This window comes from Phodopus roborovskii, unplaced genomic scaffold (genome assembly GCF_943737965.1).
Source record: "Phodopus roborovskii unplaced genomic scaffold, PHOROB, whole genome shotgun sequence".
NCBI classification, from domain to species: Eukaryota; Metazoa; Chordata; class Mammalia; order Rodentia; family Cricetidae; genus Phodopus; species Phodopus roborovskii.
The window spans coordinates 32,182,990-32,208,154 of NW_026125052.1; the positions used below are offsets into that span (position 1 = coordinate 32,182,990).

The 25,165-nt window shown below is 57.0% G+C and overlaps 1 protein-coding gene across 1 annotated transcript in view; it reads right to left on the reverse strand.

Moving 5' to 3' along the window:
* Positions 1–2,121: 2,121 nt before the first annotated feature.
* Rbfox3 (RNA binding fox-1 homolog 3) overlaps positions 2,122–25,165 on the reverse strand; it is a 393,089-nt gene continuing 370,045 nt past the window's right edge. The window contains exons 3-14 of the mRNA XM_051183097.1: positions 21,572–21,826; positions 18,273–18,276; positions 14,274–14,392; positions 12,423–12,476; positions 11,575–11,667; positions 10,336–10,396; positions 6,537–6,590; positions 6,293–6,425; positions 5,700–5,739; positions 4,834–4,901; positions 3,690–3,768; positions 2,122–2,166 (exon numbers count right to left, since the gene is read on the reverse strand). Of these exons, the coding sequence (XP_051039054.1) occupies positions 2,122–2,166; positions 3,690–3,768; positions 4,834–4,901; positions 5,700–5,739; positions 6,293–6,425; positions 6,537–6,590; positions 10,336–10,396; positions 11,575–11,667; positions 12,423–12,476; positions 14,274–14,392; positions 18,273–18,276; positions 21,572–21,826 (1,005 nt within the window). The remainder of the gene's footprint in view (positions 2,167–3,689; positions 3,769–4,833; positions 4,902–5,699; positions 5,740–6,292; positions 6,426–6,536; positions 6,591–10,335; positions 10,397–11,574; positions 11,668–12,422; positions 12,477–14,273; positions 14,393–18,272; positions 18,277–21,571; positions 21,827–25,165) is intronic.

Sequence of the window (25,165 nt, forward strand, 5' to 3'; positions counted from 1 at the left end):
CCCACCCGTGGACGATCTCAGCGTGAGGACTGGGTCCCCACTGGCTGGGCGCCCTTTGTTCTCGGTAGCCGGAAGCTTTCTCACTTAGGGGAGCGGAGCATGGGGTGCCCCAGAGTTCTGGAGCCAGGTCAGCCCTTTGCATTGGGAGCTGGACCCCAGGGCGGCTGGTTGGACAGCTGACGGCACTAGCAGCACATTCAACGAGGCCAGGCTGGAGACATTGGGATAAGTGACAAGCCACTGGCCCCTAACTGCTCCCAGCCCCTCCAGGGCTCAGCAGGCGATAGCCCAAGTCAGCTGGCCACTCCTTCTCAGGGGCTTGCTCCACCCTAGGAGCCCCTGCCTGGGGAGCAGGGTGGGAAAGGAAGACTGGATAGATACCCGAGCCCCCCTGCCCCACACCCACGGGCCACATTTCCCCTCCAGGTCCTTCCCCGCGCCTGGCCGCATCCCTACTGCACCGCCAGCCAGGCAAGGCCACTCTCCGGCGCCCCCTGGGGGACGAGCTCCCTCGGTGCAGGCGTATGCCAGACGTGGACTTGGACTTGGACTCGGTTGGATGCCTCTTGGTTCGGTTGGAATTTTTTGTTGTTGTTGTTGTTGCTGCTTGGATCTTAACATCTTTTTTTTGTTTTTTTGTTTTGTGATTTTTTTTGTTTTTTTTTTTTTGTTTTTGCCCTTCATGGTCCGAGAAGGAGACGGTGGAAAGTTTCACTACAACAGAAACAGAAAGGCAAGGCTTGCAGTTTCTGAGGGGTAGCTGCAGCACATGGGGCGGGCGACTGTGCCTGTGGTCTGGGGTCCAACCTGAAGCCACAGTGACCCTAAATAAAGCTGTCCCCCCACAGCTTCTGGAACCCCACCACAAGCTAGACCCAAAGCAGACCGTCTCGTAGGAATGGGCAGGGCTGTGAGTAGAAGGTAAGTCAGACCAGGCAGAGGGTAGGGTATGGTGGAGAGCATGGGGGGGGGGCAGGGCTCTATGCACTACAGGGCTAACAACGTTGGTCACCTTGTGGTCCTGGCCTCCCTCCCCCAGTGGAGGGGCCAGCACCTGCTAGTTCTGGCCGGAGCTCTAGGCCCCACCTCAGGTGCCAACTGACTACTTTCAGGGGCTCTAGGGAGTAGAACCAGCTGGGTCCCAAAGGCCACAGAGGCACAGGCATGCTAATGGAAGGTCAGGTGACTACAGGAAGGCTAGCAGAAGGACGCGGACACGTGTCCCTGGCCTGACTACTGGAACCCTTCCGTCTCCTGTGATGGACCTTGACAAAATGTGTGTTGAGTCTTGGGGGTAGCTCTGTAGGTCAAGGACAAATACCCAGAGCCATCAGTTTCAGATGCCTGAGGAGGTGGGTCAGGCTCAGGGAGGGTCTCCAGACCCATCCAGACCAGCAGGGTACCCAGGGGCCAGGGACATTTCCATTCCCATAAGGAATACCAGAGCTGGGCTGACCACAGCAGCATGTGCACAGAACAGTGTGCTGGTGACTACTTGGACAGGAGGATTGTTAGTAAACTTTAATAGAAACATTAACTTCAGCTGAGTGGAAGTCTAGAGGGCCACAGCTACTCGGGAGGGCTGCAGCTACTCCTGACATTCCTAGAGAAAGGTGGATGGAGGCCCCCCTCCCACTGGGAAACCCACTGACTAGGCCTAGAGCTAGTCACCAAGTGTGTGGGTGGCCAGGCCTGCAGGGGTTGGCTGAGGTGGCTCTGAGGGAGTCTTGGTGGCACTTCTGGAGCTCTGAGGGCCCCTGTCGCCCTGAGACATAGGCATGGCCCTGGTAGGACAACTTGCCGTCCCCCCGGGCCTGGCTCCCGCTGAATGCATACTGTACCTGAAGTGGCTTGTATAACATCAACAACGTCAAGATAGGGAACCAAGGTTCAGACATACAGGAAAACCAGGGTCAGAGACACACACACCAGCTCGGGCGGGGTGGGGAGACCAGCTGGCTGGAGGTAAAAATCTATGGACTTTAGAGTCGCAGAGGGTCAGAGGTGCTTGTCGCTGACCGGGAGGGGCGCACTGTCCTCTTGGTGGCTGTATCTGGTGTTGGGACTGTAGGGTTTGGTTTGGAATAAGCAGTGATGTGAATGCTGTGAGGGGGTCTCTTGCTAGTAGGGGGTGAAGCGGCTGTACCCTCCTCGGCAGAGGCTAGCCTGCAACATCAAAGATGAAAAACAGCCAATCAGTACCATCTTTTTGGTATTGGGAGGAAAAATCAAAAAGAAAAAAAAAAAAAAAAAAAAAAAAAAAAAAAAAAAAAGGAAAACCAAAAAAAAAAAAAGAAGAAAGAAAAAGAAATAGCTAATCCCACTTTCTTTCCCCCAATGGTATTTCTTTGGGAAGAATGGGTTTCTGGTTGACATAGCAACCAGGGGCCTGGTTCCTCTGTGGTGGTCATGGGGCTGGGAGGTCTGACTGTCTCTTACAGACTTCTATACTGTCTCTGGGGTCACTTCTTGGGGCTTCACCTGGGCCCACTGTGCCCTCTGGTGGAGCTATCTCCTCATGCCTACAGGGCTGGTCAGTCTCCTCTGACATGGCTCCTGCTCAGTGAGTGGCTCCCTGCTCCTACCCTGCCTGCATCTGGGCCCACTAGGGTCTGCTAGACTCGGCTCTGTGTCCTGCCAGAGAGGTTTCTGTGGAATCTTGTTCCTGACCCCGAGTTTTGCAGGCAATGGGAAATAAGTAGCAAACCCAGGAGGAAAAAGTCGGAGAATGCCTCCCAAGCCTTGAAAATAAGCCGTAACCAGGAGGGGCCCTTGAGTCAGAGCTTTCAGCCAGCTGCCTTGAGGCCGAGCTGTGCAGGCAGCCTGGGCCTTCAGGCTGCAGGTGCTGGATCTGGGTCTCTTCCTGTGTGGCCGTGGCACCCTCTTAGCTAGAGCCCCCACAGGCCTGCTCAGGATGTCTGTCTGAGGCTTGTTAAAAATCAACAAAGACAAAAATGTCAAGGGAATAATCAAAACCAAGGGAGGTAGGAAAAAAAAATGTATGTTGCCTCTCCGCTTTCTCTCTCTTTACTGTTAGTTCCCCAAATGTTTTCATCTTTGATGCTGGATGCAAGCTGGAAATATATGTCAACATCCCTGGGGTGCTAAGGCGTGGGGGATGGGTGTGCACGGGACACAGACTGGGTTACAGAGGGTCTGGGCTAGGTTGACATCTGGGCACGCACACACACACATATACACATACACATGCACACAGACACAGCAGCCCGCCCACCCTTCCACCCTGACACTGTGTGGGAGCGAGGCTGCTGGAACCCAAGTCCATGGAGCCCCGGGGAGTCTGGGAAGAGAGTCTGGTGAGAAAGGGTTGCCGTCCAAGTGAGACGGGACAGGAGGGTGGGGGATTAACCTCAGACACTTCCCAGGGAAGAATAGGTCACACCTGCCCAAACTGCCAGGCCTCTGCAGCCACCGCAGGGAGGAAAGGCCATGGTACCGGGAATGGAGGGACCTGGACAGGACTGTGGTCACTGGGCTCTGGAACTCTTCCCAGAGGTCCAGTCATCGTAGAGGGTCGAACCTGCCTTCCAGGCAAGTCCCTCCTTCTCAACAGATTTCCCCGACTCTCCAGAACTAGGCCCTGGCTGGAGGCCTGGCCTCTTCCCACAGCCTTGCCCCACCCAGTCCCATTGCAGGATGGCTCTCCTGCTAGTGGCAGCTGTTCTTACCATGGTTCCGATGCTGTAGGTCGCTGTGGGGCCAATGGTATGATGGTAGGGATCGGTAGCTGCATAGACTCTGCCATAACTAGGGAAAAGCAGGGAGGGAGAGGGCGCCCGAGAGGGGTAGCTGAAGTAGGGAACAGCTGGCCAGCCTGCCCAGGCCAGCACCCTCCCACGAGGCTCCTCCCTCCCCACCAGACCCTCTCAGCTGCTTGTCCTTCCTTCCTGTTTAGAAGGAAGTTTCTGGAACCTAGCAGTATCTATCCCCTTTGTTAGGCGGCCAGTGTGCTCTCCTTGGAGGGAGTAGAGTTCTTAGCAAGTTCATGTGACTCTGCCTCCAGCGAGAACTAGGGCTAAGAGCTGGGAAAGGGTTTGACTGAAGAGAGAGATGGGGTGGGGATCAGGAGCATCATGGCCCAAGGGGTGGCACTCTGTCCCACATGACCTTCTGCTCACCTAATCTGTGATGTGACAAATCCTGAGGACAAGGCGGGGTCATAGAACCCTGTATGTGCCTTGCACATTTGGTAAGGCAGAGCAACAGACTGTAAGGAGGCCAAGGATTGGAGGGCCCCACTGGCCATGGCGGAGGGGGGCAGGTAGCCTCCGGGCCACAGGGAGAGCCGGCTTTCTGTAGGCAGATCTACTGTATAGCCTAAACAGGAAGTCTGAAGCCACCAGGCCAAGAGTCTGAGGGAAAAGGCGTTGGGCTCGGCCTCCAGTGAGGACTTGCTGCTGAACAAGCATAGCTTTCTTCCTGGGCAGGCTCACACCTGGGCAGGCTCACACCTGGGCAGAGGGAGGGCTGGTTGCTCCCAGATACAAACAGGACCACAGTTTGTTTCCAGAGGCCAATGGAGGCTCCCAGTCACCCTCCTTGTAAGGGGTCTGGAGAGCCGTGAGACCCCTGGGTTGAGAATCAGGAATTCTATCTGCTCCATGAGATGTGTGGCAGGAAGTAACGGGTCAGGGGTTCCCTGGTTCATGAATCTCTGAGCTCAGTCGGGATTCGCTTCCCTTCCAGCCCTGCATTCACCAGACACAGGCACCCACAGGTCCTGAGTGGTGGGTGGGGCTCTCCGTCTGTCTGAACCCATCCTCCAAAGAGCCCGCCAGCACCCGGTGTGCAGGCTGCTGATCCCAGCCTCACCTGTCACTGTAGGCGGCGGCGGCTGCGGCGGCGGCGGGCTGAGCGTATCTGTAAGCTGCATAGCCTCCCTGCAGGGGAGGTGGGAAGGAAAGATGGCGGAAGGACTCAGTGGGGCTCACACCCAGGTTGAGGCAGAGCCAGAGAAACTTCCTTCCTTCCTTCCTTCCTTCCTTCGTTCCTTCCTTCCTTCCGTTCTCACAAGCATTTGCAATTTCAGTGTATACTAACTACTGTGCCCCAGTTGTATCTCTGGCTGAATGCTGGTCCTGGCACACACTAAGTGTGCCCACAGACCCGCCAACAGACAGCTACTGCTTCAATGCTGACAGTTGTAGGGAGCCCACTGGTGACTCTCAACCCCGCCCTGGATAACAGGAAGGATGAAGGGGCCTTGAAGGGGTTGGTTCAGATACGCCTTGGACAGTGGGCAGTTAATTATAGCTATCTGTCCCGGGGCAAAGCACAGTGGGTGCATTGTGGGGGATGCTCACCGAGGGTTCTGAGCCACAGACCATGACAGGCATGGTTTTACAGGGAGAGGGAGGCACGGACCTTGCCCAGAGAGAGTGGGCACCCAGGGCTTGCCTTTGGTCTCTCTGCTCATCCTGGCATGGTTAGGGATGGGAGAGGGCCACTCAGTGAGCCTCATATAGCCCCCCGCCGTATGGGGTAGGACACCTTAGGCTTATAGGGCTACGGAGGTAACCACTATCAATGGCCACCCTCTGCGTGCCTTGATGCTGGAGCACCGAGTCCAAAGGGCAGGAGGAGTGAGGCCATGATGGCAGACAGACAGACAGACTACTTCTCACAGGCACAGACAGAAGGTTGCACTTATACCCTTCCCTCCCCAGGGCTACACTTACATAAATCTCAGCACCATAAAATCCATCCTGATACACGACCCTGGAAGCAAACGGACAAGAGAGTGGTGGGAACGCTGGAGAGGTGGGGTAGGTCGGCTCCGGCGTCTGCTGAGGGGCGAGGGGGCACGGTGCCAGCCCCGCCCACGGGACTGGCATTTTAACAAGCGTTTGCTCCAGTGCCCTGTTTGGTATAACAATAGAGTAACACCCTTGCCGGTCAGCTCCTTTCTCCCATCAGCTCCTGCTCCCCCCTCCCCCGCAGGCAGCTGTCCCCTTCAGCAGTGCAGGGCAGGGCCCCAGGGAAGGGACCAGAGAGGGCTCCCAGAAGGCCCTTGCTGGACCCAAGGGCTAACACGGGCCCTGTTTAGCATTCAGATGACAGCCCCTCAGAGGCCAGTGACCCCTGGAGGTGTCCCCTGTGGTGGGGGGTCTGGATGATGCAGGCAGCTGCGGTGCTGGGTTCTGGGGTCCCCACCATTCTGTCCTGCCCCACCCCCCACAGTTCTGGAAGGGCTGCTGAGCCCCTTCAGCTTCTCAGAGCTGCCTCCCACGCTCCCCGGCTTTCCTTCAGCCTCCCCTTCTAGGGTACTCACGCTCCGTAAGTCGGAATGGGGGGCGGAGGTGGTGCGGCTCGAAAGGTATTATACACAGCCCGGCCCCGGCCCCGCAGGTGTGCACCCCGGTAGGCGACGGCGGTGCCTGTGGTGGCGTAGGGGAAACTGGTCACTGCAAGAAAGGGGCAGAGAGAGTGGGAGGGGCAAGTGAAGAGGGGCCAAGGCTCACAGCCCCACTTGTCCTGTCTCAGCCCATCCCACCTGCTCCTGTCCCCACCTTTACCTGCATAGAACTCAGGTCCATAGACTGCCCCTACTACAGGGTTTAGCTTCCATCCTAGAACAGAAAGGACAGAGTCACTGACTTCCCAAACCTATTGCCTCCTGTCCATATGCCTGGGACCTCCAAAGGCAGTAAACAGCCAGACCCATGGGGCTGCTTTAACACTTGGCCTCTGCAAAGGGCAGGACCCTGTCCAGGAATGGGCATCAACCCAGGTCTGTCTCCCTACTCCATGGCATGACGAGGAGGAGCAGAGAGGACCTGAGCCGCCGGTCAGCTGGTGGCAATGGATTGCAGCAGACTGCACATAGAAATTCCCAACTCCGATTCTAATAGCCCCACGGGAGGGCAGGTGAGCAAGCGGCACCTGAGTGGAGAATCAGGCGGTCTATCCACCTACGCTAGACTAAGCATTTTCCACCCTCAGGCCACTAGTATCCCACTTGGTGTCTAAACTGGCCAGGATTCTGGAATCTTCCATACAGCTAAGGTCTGCATGGAAGAAATCTGGGGATTGATAAACCCCAAGATCTCGTCTTTCAGGATGGGGCATAATGGAGCCGAACCCTGGGACTGGTCTGGATCCCACCTTCCCCTAGGCTTCTTTTCCATCCTGGAAGAGGAGAGTCAGGGGCTGCACCCTGCCCCAGGGGCCCTGGGCACTTTGCCCTGAGAATGTCTACTCGCCTGCTGGCTCTGCTTGAGTGGAACCCCACAGGCTGACAGAGACACCCCGAGGACCCACCTGAATGACTGTCCACTGTAAGTGGGGCACCTGTCCCCTACAGTGGGGACCTCAACACTCCCAATGACGAACTTGATAGTACTCATAAGCATTAAGGCTCTCATGAGCCAACCCCTCCCCCCCCCCACCCCAGCTATGCCGCAGTGAACCCAGGGCTTTCCTCTGAAGCAGGTGTAGCTCTCTGACAGCATGATGAGCAGACTCCCTGACACCAGCCAGCATCAGTACCGGGAGGGAGGAGCCAGCAAAGAACACAGCTGGCTGGAGCTGGGTTTACTCTTTGCATCAAACTCCTCTGCTCTTCCCGTCTACCCAGGCTCAAGGCTCTTGAGTGAGGAGTGGAAAGGGGCTCTACTGTGTCACAGCTGCTGTGAACTACCCAAGCCCTGTGGACCCACTGAAGCCAACAGGTCCTTTCACTGGCCAGAGCTAGCGTGCAATGGCTGCAGACGGCAGCCTCTCACTGTGGGTGGCTGACATTGGAGATAGATTTTTCTAGTGCATATGTCATGACTCTGCTCTTAGGACCTAGTCCAAGGATCCAGAGAGTTGTTTGAGGAGCCCGTGGCTCACACAGTGGCAGGTATTCACAACTGCTAGATCATTGTGCCCACGTGCCCCAAAATGCAGACTCAAGAGCTTCAAACTGAGGACCAAGCTCAGTCCTGCATAGGACCAAGCTCAAGTTCTTGAGCCATTAGAATATCCAGATATTAAAGAAGAGGGCTGATGGGGGAACGTCCTTCTGTATATATGTTTCTCTTATTGGTTGATGAGTAAAACACTGTTGGCCAATAAGGCAGGAGGATAGGTGGGACAAGGAGATGAGGAGGATTCTGGGAAATGTAGGCAGATGAAGTTGCCAAGAGGAATAGGGAGGATAGAATGTGCCAGGCGCTCTCCGGGAAAATAAGGCCATGTAGGAATAACTTAGATTAATAGAAATGCATTAATAATTAAGACAGAGCTAGCCAATAAGAAGCCCTAGTCATTGGCCAACAACTTTATAACTAGTATAGAGTCTGTGTGTTTATTTGGGGCTCAAGGGCTGCAGGACCAGCTGGGACAGAAAGCTCGAGTTACAGGGGGCTGTCAGGCAGTTGGTGGCACACACCTTTAATCCCGGCACTTGGGAGGCAGAGGCAGGAGGATCTCTGAGTTCGAGGCCAGCCTTGTCTACAGAGATATTTTCAGGACAGCTAGAGCTTTTACACAGAGAAATTCTGTCTCAAAAAAACCAGAAAAACAAAAACAACAAATGGCCTTATCAATTTAATGGGGGTGAGGGTGTGGTGGCTGACTGGGGTGCTGTGGGGTCAAGTGTGCCTAAGTTGTGGACCTCAGGCCAAGCTCCAGTCTCAGGATGGTTGCCCCTATGTCCACTGCCAAATCACAGCACCCACAAACCCATCGTGTCCCCCTTAAGAAGGACTGTGCTAAGGGCAGCTAGCACAAGTTGGCCAGAATTCACTAGGGACTCAGGTAAATCCAGGACACTTTCAAGTTCCCAGAGTTTTGAGAGCCTAACCCTTGCAAAAGCAGGAATAATTCTTTGATACCTAGTCCTAAGCATCCCCCTCTGTGCTGGTTAGGGTTTTTGTCTGTTTTGTTTTGTTTTCCAACTGGACACAAGCTGGAATCACCTGGGCTGAGGGGGCCTCAGTTAGAAAACCAGCTCTTCAAAGGAGCCTGTAGGCAAGCCGGGTGGGGCATGTTCTTGACCAATGATTGAGGTGCAGCACACTGAGCGTGGTGCCGTCCCATGCAGGTGGGCCTGAGGGTCCGAGAAAGCAGGCAGAGTAAGCCGTGCTAGCAAGCCCATAAGCAGCACTCCCCTATGGTCTCTGCTTTGGTTCCTGACTCCAGGTTCCTGTTTGAGTGCCTGCCTTGGCTTCCCTCAGTGAGACTGTGATAGGGATGTGCCCGCAAATTAACCCTTTCTTCCTCAAGTTGCTTTTGGTCCTGGTGTTTATCCAGCTCTAGAAAACAAGGACACCCTCTCCCCTGGATGCTGTCTGACCACTTGTCGGCTCTGCCTACAGCTCTGCTGAAGGGCTTCTGCACCAGGGGCCACCCAGCTCTGCGTATGGCCCATCGCTGAAGTCAAGGGAAGCTGAAATGTGGTCCATCCTACCTCCATGCAGGGGCGAGTCATTGTGCTGTCTCTGAGTGGTACCGCACCTCCAACTACAGACATTGCTCGCCAGCAGGGCCACACAGCCAGCTACCCTTGGGGCAGAGCTCTCACTGGAAGTCTTGTAAAAGTCTCTGTGGAGCCAGCCACTAGCACCAGAAGACTTAAGGAAAAGGGCTCATGCATAGTTCACTCGGTGCAGGCCAGCTGGGAGCTATAGCTTCATGGGACCTTCATGGGACCTTCATGGGAGAGTCCCATGAACACACTCCTTTGGTCTTCAACATCTCACTTACTTGACACGGACACCTGTGTCCCCAGCCCTTGGTGGCTCTTAGAGATGCCACTCATTTTTCCCCAGCTCTAGGCAGTGGACGTAGGGTCTCATGTGGCCCAAACAGGCCTTGAACCTATGATACTTCTGCCTTTACTTTGCAAGTGCTGGGATCACCATCACCTCAAGTTTATGTTATGCAGAGGGTTGCAGTTCAGGGCTCTGTGCATGCCAGGCAAATATTCTACCAACCGAGCCACACCGCCAGCCCTCCATATTCCTGTCTTCCTGATGAAGAGATTGGGGTTTGGGGATGTCTAGAAGCTCCAATGAAGTCCCTAACCCCCTCTAGACCCAACTCTAGTCTTCCAGGATGTCGTCACTGTTTGTCTGTATCTGCTGCCACGCTATATGGCCTCTGGGAGCTGTGCACACTGGGAAACGCGCAGGGGCTGTGTGGGTGCGGAGGGTGAGTCCAGCTGTGTGCCTCAGCTGACCCCTCCTCTCTGACAGGGCAAAAGTGGGAAAGCCCAGACACCAGATGCGGGCGATGGCTTAGAGCCAGGAAGGCCTGCCTTTGGCTGCCTCAGTTCCCCCAGGCTTCTGCTCCAGCCCCTGAAGCATGCTGGGAATCTTGGGCTCTCACCGTTGGCATATGGGTTCCCAGGCTTCTTATTGGTCATGACCCGGGCTGTGGCATTATTAACCTGTCCGGAGATAGAGAGAGTGAATGAGTCAGCTTCATTGCCGGCCCTCAGCCGCCCAGGTTTTACCCTTGGGGTGTGGCCTCTGTGGGGGAAGGGCCACTGAGGCCCCTAAGCTGATATCTAGCTGGCTCCAGTACCCGGGCCCACCCTCGTGTTTTCCTGAAGTGGGTCTAGGGAGCAGAGTCCAATGCTGCTGGCGAGGGGGGCCCTGGAGATAGTCCTAGGCCTGCTAGTGGCCAGGCTCCTTGCTATTCTTAATTCTCTTCCAGGTAGTTGCCAAGGCCCTCTTAGGTGTGTGTACGCACAGGATGGATACTCCCACCACCACGGGCAAGCGACTCTTCTCCTGGGGCAGGCTCTTTGACCTCTCTCTGCAGCATGGGACTTTCTGATGGGGGCACAGGGGGCCAAGGCGGGTAGGGGAAACATTAGACAGACAGAACCCAGGGGCCAGGTCCTGTTTTCCAGATAGGGAAGGCCTAGCCAGGCTGCCTGGGGTAGAGGCAATGACACAGAGGATGGAAGTGAGGGAGGCAGGAGTGAGCTAGGCAGTGCCTGAGGAAGAGGTCTGGGCCTTTGCATCCTCTACGTGCGAGCCTAGCGGCCTGGGCAGAGGTGTCAGAAGCCCTTTAACTTCTACAGTTCTAGGCCCCTCTTTAGTCATAGTCCCTTCTGCTTCAGGCCTGCTGGAGGGGCCCCGCTCTGGGCCCCGAGGCCACACTGAGGGACCAAAAAGGAAGAAAGGGCCTAGGTGGTTCCACCCAACTCTGCTCAGCGCTAGCCTTTGGCCAGCTGTGGCTACTTCTGCTTCTTCTTCAACAAGGGTGGCAGCTTAGGCTGCCTGATGGGCGGGCCCTCTTCGTCAGGGCTGCTCATAGCCCTGGAGACCACCTGGCCTCACATGTTTGCTGGGGCCCCTGTGTGTGGATGGGACAGGCCCCTTCCAGGAGGAAAGGATAGAGGAAGTCGGGGGACCTCGGATGGAATCTCGACCCTCCACTGGCCAGAGTGACAAAGAGTCAGCGGCAAAGCTGACTGTTGGGAGGTCAGGCTCAGGGCAGCACTTCCTGCACCCAGAGGCCCCTGCTGGGCTCTTTGTAGGCTGGTGGGGGGCCCAGGGGCGGGGCATGCTGCCCAGGACCTCCCTGCCCTGCCGCCCCGCACACTTATCTCAGCACCTCAATTTTCCGTCCCTCTACGATCGTCCCATTCAGCTTCTCCCGGGCTCGGTCAGCATCTGAGCTAGTTTCAAAAGTTACAAACCCAAAACCCTGTGAGCAGAGGACAGACAGGAGAAGACAGGATAAGAAAAGGGAAGGAGAGGAGGGGGAAGGGAGAGGGAGGGAGAGAGAGGGGCAAGTCAGGTGAGTGAAGGAGAGCCCCCCCTAGTGTCGGAAGTCTGTCTTGGTGCCAGCGCTAGAGATTGCCCCAGGCAAGGGCAGGGCCTGAGCCCAGCCTGAGCCCACCACGTCTGACACCTCTCAGGAGGACAGGCCATAGGGATGCTGATCTGGCCAGGGGCCATGCCTGCCACTGTAACCCTTGGGTGAGGGAGGGGCTGAGACTGGGCTCCACGGGGAACAGCACTCTGGGAGCCCAGGGTGTACGCGTGGGCCTTTCTGGAGACGACGGGAGCAGAGCTTTTCTCTGCTGGGTGCCCTCCCGATCTACAGACTCTGCAGCCCCTCCCACAAGCCTCCAGGGTTGTGAATGGTTGGATGGGCTTAGGGACCCAGGCCCGGGGCTGGGGGCAGTGGGGCTCTGGGGAGCAAGCGGGAGGAGGTCCTGGCAGCCCGAAAGAGGAGACGCAGCCTGGCAGCAACGACAGACAGCTGGGGGCGGGAGGCAGAAGAGCAGGGAATGCAAGCACCCGTGTGGCTCAGGGGTCCTCGGGCGGGCGGGCGGGCGGGCGGGCGGGCGAGCGGGCGCGAAGCTCTCCAGGAACGAAACGCACATTTCACACGTTAGCCTGGCGGGACCTACAGCCGGCGCGCTGTAATGGTGGCGGCCTCTGTGCGGCACCCACCTTGGAGCCCCGCTCGTTAAAAATGATCTCCACGTCTAAAATTTTCCCGAATTGCTGCAGAGACAGAGAGAGGAGGGGGTAGAAGACAGGAGAAAGGAGTTATGACCGCAGCAGCCTTATCCCTTCCACTCCCAAGATGCCACCAGGCTCAGGGAAAGAGGACCCCAGAGATGCCCTCCTCTACTTCGTCTTCCTTAAGGAGCCTGTGTCTCAGCGCCAGGGTCCCTTTTGGCCCTGGCCACAGCAGGGGTGAAATGCCCGAGGTTATTAGTGTCATGCTTAATTTACTGAGAGGCCTTTGCTTGAATGGGCTTGTGGAGGAGGGGAGGGTCGTGTGCTGGGGCCGGGAAATGGCAGTAGAGATGACAGATCAGGATCCTTGATTGGGATAAGGGACCTTCAGGCCCTTCTGAGGTGGGGGTGGGCAAGTAGAAGATGTTAAGAGTGAAGGACCAGGGACCAAGGATGGGGCTGGGTGTGTGTGGGGGGCACAGATCCTTACACTGGTGACTCCTGGGACCCAGTGCTGTTCGCAGCTGTGCTGTGTTGGAACTCAGGTCTCCTGCTGGTTGGAAGGAGATATTGCTCTGGCTCTGGCTGACCCCTTCCAGTCCCATAGCTAGCCTGGAGTCTCCATGGTCAGCCTGTCTCCCTCAGTGGTGTATGAGACCATGATGATGAGACCGCGAACATGTGACCCACAGCCCCACACACCAGCGAGGTCCTTAGCCCATAATCTCCTGGGCCAAGGAGGGCAGGTAGCTACAGGGCCCTGTCTGCAGGTTCTGAGAAGAGGGGAGCCCTTTGCCTCATTCTATATGAACCCAAAAAAACAGTAGCACTTGGTTTCTGCTTGTCTGTTAGGACCCTGTGACTGGGTCCATGGTGAGGGACCTAGTCCATGACTGTCTATAGTGGCAGCCGTTTACTGCAAGGTGTCCAAGCTCAGAGAAGTTCAGAGTCCCCTGAAATCCCAGATTAAGAGGTCTGGGGAACTTCATCATCTGACGGTTCCCACTGATCCAGCGAGACCCACCCCAAGATTGGCAGTACAACTCTAGGGTCACGCGAGGGCTGCTCAGAGGCCCTCTGCTCTGCTCTGTGTAGCCCAGCTGTGTGAGAAAAACTGAGCAGGGGGTGAGGCTCAGGCCCGAGTTGAATGGTAAAAAAGGAACAGGTGCTGGACAGAGAGAGGGGAGTTGAGACACGGGCGGAGACAGAGAGAAGGAACACAGGCAAATCACATGGTCCTCTGCAGCCAAGGAACTCAGGAGGCTGCCTCACATTCCCCAGGGTTCTTCTCCACAGCAGCCCCAACACCCACAGACACCAGAACTTGTCTTGCAAGGCAAGCCTCTGGGGCAGCCTGGCATGAGGTTGGTAGGGTACTCTCTCTGGAGCCCAGCAGTGCAAAATCTAAGGCCACACTCAGAGGACCTGGGAAGGGCATTGCCACCTGCTTGGTGCCAATCAGTTGCATTTTGCAAGCTGAGCCTCCCCTGGGGAGCCAGGGCACAGCCTGGGAGAGCAGAACCTTGTCTTTCCTAGGTACACAGAAGAGACTGAGGCTGTCTAAGGCCAGGAGGCCAGGCTGTCCCTCTGGGAGCAGAAATCTGCCTCTAGGTAGGCTGTCGGGGCCCCGGGGACTCTATGGCCCTTGGAAACTGGTGACATATGAGTGAGAGCCCTACCCTGAGCTTGGCTATCCTGCTCTTGTGCTGTGCCAACAGATTTAGGGGAGAGCTGACTGGGTCGGATGAGAAGAACCCCAGAACCCTCCCTCCTCCTGGCACAGACCCTCTGCAGTGATGGGGGGGGTGGGGACAGAGGAGCAGAGGCGCACACACTCACCCCGAACATTTGCCGCAGGTCGGGGTCCCTGAACCGGAAGGGGATGTTGGAGACATGTAGTCGTTTGGGCTGCTGCTTCTCCGTGGGGAGCTGCTGGCTGTCCGTCTGGGCTGCCTCATCTGCCCGCTGCGGAGAGAAGACTAGGCTGTGAGGCAGCCCCATAGACTGTGTGGGCCCACCCTCTCTCTCCATCCCAACCCTTTCTACCCCCTGGGCCAGCAGTCACCAAAGGGATTCTGGTAGGTAGGACAGTTCTCAAGGTTCAGCTGGCAGCCCTGATACTCCATCTTTTCTGTCCTGGTGAGCCTGTGAGACCGCCTCTCCTGTTAGAGCAGGTTCAGGCCTCCTTGGCCAGGTCTGCGATGAGCCCTCCAGCACGGTCCTCTCTCCTGAGGGCCACCCTCAGTGGCCTCTTTGCCCAATGCTAGCAGGGGTCCTTCTGTGTCAGGTCGGATCGGTTTTAGGACTGACCGGCTTCCTGAGGGTGGTGCTATGTCCCAAGGCTCCGTCTGACCCTGTCAGGCTGCTTCACTCCATTCGCAGGGGCTGCTCTACTTGTTAGGGCCGGTCTCCCACAGTCTGTCCTCTTTAGACCCACACTGGCCGGCAGGGAACTTGAACGGACTCGGGTTTCCAGCCCACCTCCCCATAGTTCATTAGGAGGACTGGCAGAAAATCTGAGGCTCAGCCTGCCTGTGGCTCAGCCTATGTAGACATCTTCAGAGAGGTAGGCCTTCAGCCAGACCCATTCCCAGATTCCCCTGCAGAAGCAAAGGCAGACCAGCCGGCACTTCCTCAGCACCGGCTGGTGAGTGGGTATCTGGACCAAGATGGTGGAATTCCTCTCCTGGACGCCCCGGCCTGCCGTCTTCATGTTCACAGCCAGGTAGGTCACACGCTTGCCAGTCTGCCTAGTTTTCCACTCACCCCTAAAGCCTCAGTGTCCAGGATAGCAGCTCTGAGGCTGCACACACAGGGGCAGGCGCTCACTGTCCCTGTTCTTCCAAGTGGGGCTGAACTCAGCTGCATGGCAACACCAGGCTAAGCACACACTTTCTGATGGCTCTCTTCCAATCCCAGCGCCCTCTGGCCCTCATGGTTTGGAGGGATCACCTCCAAGATACATCCCTTGAACTCTCAGTCTTTCTGGGGCAAAGGTGGAGGTACTGTGTGGTACCGTTAGTCACAACCGTTCCCACTGTGGCCCGAGGAGCAGAGGCAGCTGCTGGGCGCTGGATGGGAGAGACTCAGCCTTCCTTTCCCTGGTCCTTCCAGGAAGCGCTGGTGTCCTCAGTCTATTTCAGGGCAGACTGTATTCCAGGAATGCATGGAGGCAGGATGGTCAGGGATGCTGTACCCAAGGTAACACTGCCTGGGTCTGTGCTGCAGCTGAAAAAGATGGAGCCCAAATGGACAGTCTCCCCAAGACCTGCTGTGTCCAAGCGGCAAGGGGTGGGCTTCCGGGCTCCAGCTTGAGTGGCTCTCTGGCCTTCCTGTCTCCTTTGGAGAGGCAGACTAGTCCCTTATGTTCCTGTGTTCAGCCAAGAGGCTCTGACGAGGCTTCAGGCAGCAAGTGCCCTAGATGGCCAGAGCAGAAGGCCCAGGTGACAAAGGCCCAGTACCTGTTGGGGTGTCTTGAGAGGCCTGTGGGGCTGCAGAATTCACACCCAAATGTCCCGCAGATGCAACTCTGCCTTGCAACACTGGTGAGTTCCTACATGGTACAGCCATGAGCAAGGGAGCCTCCTTCCCTCTCCCCTACTCAGGTGGACAGCCCCACATCTATCTCAGCAGACCAGCCACCTGTGTCTGAACAGTTTTGGTTAATGTGTGTCTCCCGAGCCCCATGTTGGAGCTGTAGGTACGGCAGCCCCGACCCCGGTGCCTCCGAGAGGCAGTGGGTGGTTAGAAGCCTCAAGCTTGGCAAGCTAGGAAGTTATTGCTTGGGGCTTGCTAACACTACCCAGGTGCCCAGTGAAGGGGGCTGGGCTTGGGCAGGAAGACACAGGTAGCAGGACAGTCACAGAGGGCCGGAGGGTGCATGTGTGGTCTGTTAGGCGCCAGATCCACCTCTGTGGGGCAACACAGGGCAGCGGGCTGTCTCTGTGGGAGCTGGCTGACTCTCCTGGGGTGCCTCAGGGCTTCTGGGGGAGTTCTACTCTTCAGTTCCAATGCTGCCCTCCTTACCCTTGGTCTTGTTGGAGAGAGTGGATATTGGCTAGACTCCAAAGGGACGATTGGACCCCTGGACAAAGGCAATACTGCCAAAGCAGCAGTCTATGACTTTTGGGCTATGAGCTCCATATTCTGTCCATGGGAGGTGTGGTCCCCTTTCCCTGTGGAAGCTACACAGGAGGCAGCTGCAGGCGTCCCTAAGAATTAAGTCATCTTCAGCTTGGGTTGGAGGAATCAAGCTTGTTAGTGGGCTGCAATGCTAGCTTCTGACCAGCAGAGGGCAGAAATGGGCACTACCAGGTGGCCACAGGAATCCCTGTCGAAGTAAGCTGGCCAGAGATGGGGGCCACAAGACGGCACTACTGAAGTTGGGGTGTCGGGGGCTTCTTTGATTCCCCCGTCCTACTCAGCAGTATACAGAGGCAAGTAAATGGGCTCAGCGCCTATAAAACTGTAAGGTGCGTTAAGAAACCCCTTAGTGTGATTGAATACTGCTGGTCCTGAGCAGGGGGGCAAGGCCTTCCTACCATTTATCACAGTGGTGTAGGTGGCCTGGCTGACCCTTCCTTCTGAGAAGTGTGCCTTCCCTCTCCCTCCCTCCTTCTCCAAGTGTCGGCTTGCAGTCCTCAGAGCAGAGAAGAATCAGCTACCACAGGCCCCCAACTTCTCCCAGGATGCTGGCTTTGCTTTAGTGACCTGCCACTGCGGCCACCACAGACCCTTCTGCTTTGCACCTCTACCCATTCAAGGCTGGGTGCCAGCTCCTGGGGCCAAGGCAAAGTTGAGAAGGCTGATTCCCCTTGCTTGGGTCTGTCAAGCTCTACACAGAGGAGAAGTCACCTGGGAAGGGTGAGCGGAGGGGCTCTGGGAGGGACTCTGGGAGGGGCTCTGGGAGGGGTTCTGGGAGGGGTTCTGGGAGGGGTTCTGGGGGGGTTCTGGGAGGGGTTCTGGGAGGGGCTCTGAGAGAGGTTCTGGGAGGGGTTCTGGGAGGGGTTCTGGAGGTGTTCTGGAGGAGCTCTGGGAGAGGTTCTGGGAGGGGTTCTGGGGGGTTCTGGGAGGGGCTCTGGGAGGGGTTCTGGGAGGGGCTCTGGGAGGGGTTCTGGGAGGGGCTCTGGGAGGGGTTCTGGAGAGGTTCTGGGAGGGGTTCTGGGGGGTTCTGGGAGGGGCTCTGGGAGGGGTTCTGGGAGGGGCTCTGGGAGGGGTTCTGGGGGGTTCTGGGAGGGGCTCTGGGAGGGGTTCTTGGAGGGGCTCTGGGAGGGCCTCTGGGAGGGGTTCTGGGAGGGGTTCTAGGAGGGCCTTGGGCAGCTGAAGGACCAGGAGACCCTATCACTGGCCCAGAGCCAAGCTTGGCATAAACCAAGCTGGCTGTGGGAATTCCATTCTGCAGCCTCGCTCTATTTCTCCCACACCCTCAGAGTATCCGAGTGATGACCCAGCCACTCCGGTGGACAGCCAGAGGGCCTGGGAGGCAGGGCTGTCTGCATGTGGCCCTGACACGCCTTTCTTCCTGGAGTATCTTTTCAGAGCTCCCGAGTCTGCGCTTCTGTTGCCTGGACGCTGCCTAGCACACCACGCTGGCCACGCGTCTGCAGCATTTGCAGCTCACTGACCACGTGACTTGTCCCCCCCCCCCCGTTAGGCTAGTGAGCTGTCCCATCTGTGGCCTGGTTTGGGGCTCATGCCTTCTTTCTTTCCTTCTATCCCATCTGCCCACTTTACTCTGTTGTTGGTCAGCCAAGGAGCCGGGACCCTCCTGATGGAAGAAACCCCTGCACCCAGCAACACCTTTTGCTGGCCCTGTCCTGGTATTTTCCGGGTGTACACCAGTCTTTCCAAGAGCTCCTGTCGAGTGAGCCCAGTGGGCTTCCATCCCTGGCACTCATGTGACCCCGAGTGAATTAATGAGTGCATGAGGAGGGTTCCTCTACCCGTGAGCTGGACCCCTGTATGTGGCAGAGTCACCATAGCCCTACTGATGGTGACACTCAACACTCTGTGTTGCCTCCAGCAGGTGGCCCTGGATGGTGAGACATGGGACCCTGAATCCATGCCTAGGAGCTCTGGGCTCTCTAGGTTTCCTGCTGGGATCACAGGTGGGGACGGCCCTTTCAGAAGGGACTTCCTTCCGGATGATGGGACCCAGAACAGAGGTCTCCTGTGTGGCAATGAGCGGCTGTCTCGGGAATGACCAGGGGTGACAGTCACTGGGATTAAGGGCAAAACTGTTGAAACTGGCCTAAGGATTTCTGAGGTCCCTGGTGGCCAAGGCTGTTGAGAGTAACAAATGGTTGATGGGCTGGGTCCCTTGGGGTCAGCCATCTCTGTTACTCAGGGTCTTTGTCTGGGCAGTGGGCTGTCAGTAAGAGTCCTGAGCCAGTCGGAACTGGGGTCCCTGATTCTGAGCTGGAAATGCTCCAAAGTGGGGAGCCCTGCTGGATACCACAGGTTCAGGCCACCTAGAGGCTCTGTCCCAAAACAAAGACAGCCTTTCGGAGCTGAGGCCCGGGTTACATGTCTCTGAGGGAATGAATGGCAAGGCAGGTATACCAGCTGCTGGGCCACCTGCTACCGCTGTACCATCCTTGGCTTGGGGCAGGATCAGCCTTTTAGAGCTGACTTAGCGAGGTGTGAATGTGGACCAGTACTGCTCACAGCAGGAGGAGATATCTCAGGGGGGAGGGCCCCATGGTGGGTGTGTCCCTGATGTAAGCCGGATGCTGCTGCACACACATCCTAGGAATGAAGTGGGGAGGCACCACTTGGTGGCCATGTCTGGAAGCTCAGGGGAGGTCCTGAGCCAGGTGGGAGAAGCCAGGTCTAGCCTGAGCTCTGAAGGCAACTTGCCTGCCGTCCTGGTAGCCCTCCATCCCAGTCTCAGGGTGCTTAGGGAAAGGCCGGGAAAGAGTCCTCCCAGTGTCCACGAGGCAGGTTGGTGACACAGGATCTGGCCAGCACATGCTGGCTTCCCTGCAGGTCAGGCAGCTCCGCTGAGGGAGGGGCAGACTAACAGCTCCTGGATTCTCAGAACAGAGCTCACCTGTCCTCCACTGAGCTCCCCCCAAGGTGGGCTGCTCTGCTTGCATAATTGCTCCAAGCTCAGACAGCAAGGCCCCCAGGCACCTGCAGCTTTTTGGAGAGGGGTAACCCTCAGCGTCCTCAATGTCCTCTTACTAGTCTAATCATTCTAGCTTCCCCAGGTCAGAGTGGCAGATTCGGCCTCATGGTGACATAGACATATTAGAAGATCTGGTACTGTGACCCTGACACCCTTATAGGACCTGAACACTCCAGTCGGAGAAAGGACAATCTGGGATACGTGTCCCTCAGGGCTCTGGCATTCTCTGGTACAGGAAACATTTGGGTACCAAACCTCAAAGCTCAGTTTGCTTCAGGTGCTCCCAGGCAGCGGGTCTTCACCCCAGCCCCCTGACATCTCTGTCTTTGACTAGGGGAGCCCAAGGCCCCACCCCCTCTGCACCACAGAACTGCCGGGAGCCTGGCACTCAGCCTGTGTCATGCAGGGCAGAGAGGTTGACTCAGATCCTGGTAGTTGTGACTGTCTGGCAGCCGCAAGGTGTCCAGAGACCTTAGTGCTGGTCTCTGCTGTGGAATTTTAAAGCTATCTGTCCCCTCTTATGGCATCTGCGACACTGGCCTGCTTTCCGCCAGCTGAAGCCCCATGGCTCACGAGAGGCCCCTCCCCGTAAACCCATCGTTTGTTCACAAGTGGTTTGGTCACGGGGGACTGTGTCCGCTACAGTCTATCAGAGAAGGCCTGGGCCACACGGCTGTGACTTATCTGTGGCGAACCTCTTTAACTCTGGGGTGACCTGGCTATCCTGAGCATGGAGAGAATATGTGTGCATTTGGCGACTTGGAGCCAGACCCCCAATTCTGTAATCCAGGGGTTTGGCTTTTCCAGTCTGTGACCCACAGCTCGAAGGATCCTGGTGGTTGGGGGAGGGGGATGAGGGTCAGATGTCCTGCACTGGAGTGGGGCTTCTGCTGGCTTCAGAGCAGACTCGTGCTGGTAGTGCTGGTGCAGGAAGGAAGAGCATTGGCTGGGCATGGAATAAGGTCAGGCGCAGCCCAGGTACAGTGGGCAGACTCTCCTCGGGGGGTTCAGGGAGGGGGGTGGAGGAGAAGGTCCCTGCCCATGCACAGAGAGGGCAGTTTTTGGGTCCATACAGCATCTGTGGAGCCGGCTGGATGTGGGGGTGAGATTAACAGAGCACAGCTGGAGGGGCCCTTGGGGAGACGCCAGGGTGGTGCCACTCTGCCTGGGGAGAGCAGAGCGAGCTGGCCTCCTGCCCAGGCCCTGCCAGCCGGCAGCTGGCTGCTGGGATGGAGCCAGCAGGGATGGGTGGATGAACCCAAGGCCCCAGAGCAAGGAGGGGAAGGCCCACAGGGAACATAACGGGAAGGGCCAGAGAGTCCTAAGCCACGGTAGCAGCAGCCAGGGCCTAGGAGGGGGCCTCAGGACAGAGCCTGGGAGAGGGCTCTGGGACGCAGCCCACCCAGGCGGCTGTTTTCCCACTCCTTTCTCCATGAGGAAATCTGAGAAGTGCAGCGCTCAGCACTTTCGCCTCTGAGCTGCATTACAACCGCGTAATTGAAGCTATCTGATTGGAGGGCAGCCAAGCAGGTAGATTACAAGTGATTAGAAAGGATAGGGGGGCCTGCCACCCGAGACAGCTCCACAACCGCCCACCATTCACCGCCCACCCTGGCTTCCTTCTGAGACCCTAGGCAGCCCGAGAGCCTCTGGCCTTACTTCCCCTTAACAGGACATCCACAGCCACCACCACACTTCCCACCTCCCAGACGAGGTGAGAGGGGCCGCCTGAAGCCCAAGACGGCTTGGGGTGAGTGAGGTCACATCCCCACTCTGTGATCCCTCGGTGGATCACTGCAGCAACCTTGGTGTTAGGTGTGGAGTGCCTGAAGTAGGGCTGGACACAGACTCACTGGGGTGATGATCTCGGGGGAAGATGCCCAACAGTGAAGTCCAGCCCTCCTTATATAGCTAGAGGCCCTTTCTAGAAAGTTCTACCCAGCCAGCACGAACCAGGGACACTCTGCGCCACAGTCCTGGGCTGGCCAGTGTGGGAAGAGTCTCTTACCGGCACTGTCTGGGTCCCAGCGATGGGCTGTATACTGGCCTCGGTGCCTGGCTGCTCAGGGTGCGTCTGTGCTGGTGTGTAGAGGGTCATGCCGTGCTCTGGGGGGACTGGGGTCTGGCCGGAGTAGTCCTGCGTGGGGTGTGGCGGAGGCGGGGCATATTCAGCTGGGATTCCATTCTGAGGTGGAGGAGGGTACTGGGCAGGGGGGTAGGGCTGGGCCATTGCTTCAGGCGGAGCCGTGGCGTCCTGATTGCCCTGTAGGTGGAGAGCAAAGTCTGGTTAGAACCCTTTGAAGCCCATGAGGGATGCTGCCTTTTAATCCAGGCTCTGTGATCTCCACACACTACTTCCATGGCATCTCCCAGGTCCTTAGGATGGGGTTGCCCTAGCAGGGCTGCAGGAGGTGCCAGGCTAGAGGGACTGACACAGGGCACACGGTCCTGGCTGTGGCCACTTATCCCTGCCAGACATGACCACACAACTTCAGAATTCTCTTTTCCCACCAGATTTTAAAAACCAATCACCTATCACGACCATTGCAGACTCAGGTATCGCTACAGGAATCAACATGGATTTAACTTCACTCCTTCTACCCTAGCCGTGGTGACCACTAAAAGCCAGCATTCCCTGGACACAGATACACATGTACTCAAGGAGCACCCTGTTCCCTTGCCACCAAGCCTCTTCCCCCGTGGGGCCCCGAGCCTTGGTTTCCTGTAAAAGGGATGGCTTCATAGTTCACCTTGCTGGAATAGGAGCAGAAGGCATCACGACAAGATGATGGCTATAGCCAGGCCTCTGAGATCTCACTAAGGTTCTTCCCTGCCCCCTTGAAAGCCGGCAGCCCAGAGAAGGGATGAGGACCTCCTTGATGCTGACCCCCACTGGGTCCTCAGTGCCAGTATCACCGGGGAGCCTGAGCTGAGGATGCAGGTCTGGGCCCCACCTGAGCCTCTTGGGTACTTGTGAGGAAAACTCATTACAGGCAGACAAGCAGCTCAGCAAGGAGCCCTTCCTTCAACCCGAGGCTTCAGGAGAGGCTGCAGAGGGAGGAGACTGGTTTACTCTAGTCCCTAATGCGGGCCATAGTCCCCGCATTGTCCCTCTGGGCAGATGATGCCTCCACTCTTTCGTTTGTGCGGCCGGAGAGGTCCATCACCTGAGAGGACAGGCATGTCTCCCGCTGGAGCAGACCCTCAAGAGGACATCAGCAGGGATCATGTCCTTGCTGAGTGGCTGTTAAGGTGAGGGAGTGGGAAAGACAGGGGCGGCCCCATGCCAAGCACACAGACTCCCCTGAGCCCATAGTACGAGACTCTTCACGTAGTGAGAGCATGGGGTAGCGGGGAGGTAGGGGTGGGCTTGCATGGCTGTTTCCCATTTCCTTCTGTGTCTGCCCGATCCCTTTGCCATTTGCACATCTCACCTCTCAGCCTGGCTGTGTCTACCTCAGCCTGGGGCAGCCGGCAGAGTGTCAGCCTGCAAGGCCATCTCCAGTACCCTCTGTCCCCCACAGATGACCCCACTGTCTTTATGTCCCATTTTCATCGGCAGGAGAGCCTCTCCCACCAGAGTTTACACTGGGCCTTGTTTCTGCTTTCTTCCCCGGTAGCTTCTTTCTTTGCATCCGCTGGGTTTCCTTGCAAAGCACGAACAGGCCTGCTTCACCAGGCTGGGTGAAGGTCACAGCTGTCCAGATGCTGGAGCCACTGTGATGATGCTCAAGGGATGCCATGCGGCCACAGCCTGGCACCAACCCTGCCTGTCTGGTCACTAACCATGGGTGTTAGCCTTGCCCTGCTCTCTTCCTGTCACCCTGGAACACATTCACCAAGCCGATAGTCTCCGGCACCCAAGTCCTCTCTCTCTCCGGCACCCAAGTCCTCTCTCTTCCCTCCCTTCCTTCTCTATTCCCCCCCCCCCATCCTCTCTCCCCCTCAGAAAAGCTGCTTGGTCCCTTCCCTGTCTATGCAAAAGCTCAAAACTGGGACAGTGTGTAAGCTCTGAAGAAAGGGGTATGCCCCGTATCACCCCCTTTCCCACCCCCCATTCTCACACCTCGATCCAGCAAACCCCCTAGCTGGAGATTCCCAACCCATTGCTTCATAGTATCTAGGTCTGGAAGTCACGTTACACTGTTGCCAGACATGCTGGCATTCAAAACGGGCAAGTGGCTCGTGGACTGGGGTGTTGGAGGGCTGGGGAGAGATGGGAACTCCACGAAGGGGTAGAGAACATCTAGCACCCGGGATGGCCAAGGGTGAATGGCAGGATGGAACAGGAGGCCTAAGGGTGTAGAAGGTGAGGGGGAGGAAGGGAGGGGCCCGTCAGCGGCCTGGCGGACGCCAGAGAGATCAATTCCCCTGTAAATATTTGATGAGAACTCTTACTAACTGATATGGCTTCACAGCTCCTCTCCCCACTCCTCCTGGGTGGCTTTGGCTGTGAGTCATTTCAGCCGCCTGGGGTGGGGCCCTGACTCGGGCATCTTTGTAGCTGGATCTGAGGGCCACTTGGGACCACAGTCATCCTCAGTGTGAGGAGGTGGAGATGTACAACAGGGAGGTATCACCCAGTTACACCCATTTATTCTGCATCTCCTGGTCCAGGGTACCACGGCGACCATCTGCAGATGGTGAGACCTTATCTCAGAGGGGACCAGAGCCACCTGGTGGCTCAGGTGTTCAAGCAGTCATCACTACACTCCCAGGATCGCCTCAAGGGTCCTCCTGGAACAGATACAGTTCTCCATGGAGGGCAGTTACTTGTCATCTCTACCTCTGTTTGCTCAGCAGGTGAACTGTGGAAATAACCATCTACCACGTTTGTGGATTAGATGAGGCCACGTGCATACGCCCACATTCTTACGAGAATTCCAGTCACCTCACACGGTTGTACAATTTGGTTTTTCTTGTAACGTCCCATTGGATCTGCTGCTCTGAAAGTCTTTCCCCTCTGGGGCACACACCCCTCTCCTTCACGTGAGAATTCAGCCTTCAGCCTCAACCCCAGGATTCAGGTCACAGAGACAGCTCTACTGGTCTACACTCCACAGTCTCCTGCAGCCCCAACTCTGACTTCCCGAACCCAGAATCGAACCACTTAGGCCAAATCAGGGTTTCCATCTGCCTCATCCCTCCAGACATCCTGCTTCTGTTCCAGCCCTTACTGTCTGCTCCCTGTGGGGCGAAACGCCCAGTCCTCACAGCACCCCCAATTCTCTGCCTCCTGCGGTGCTCCTCTGTCTTGTTTGGCTCAGCTGCAAACGTCCCTGCTGGTTCACGCCCACCTAGCTGGTGGCTCAGGTCGCTGGCTCTGTCTCTTCCTTCTGTGGGGGTGTTCTTTCCTTAGACCCCTGGGGTGTCCCAGTACTGCATTCTCAGGGAGCCCTTTGCAAACTGGGCTCTCCGGCTCGACACTCACCATTCCTTGACCCACATTCTGCTCTCTCTGCCTGGGAGCCTGCTCCCAGCTGTTTATCATGCAGGGTCAGTGTCTCTCTCCTACCCCGTGGGATGTGACATGGTCTCAGGGGGACAGACACCATGTCTCCTTTGCTGCACTGACTCTGCAGTGTCAGAGTTCCACGTGTCG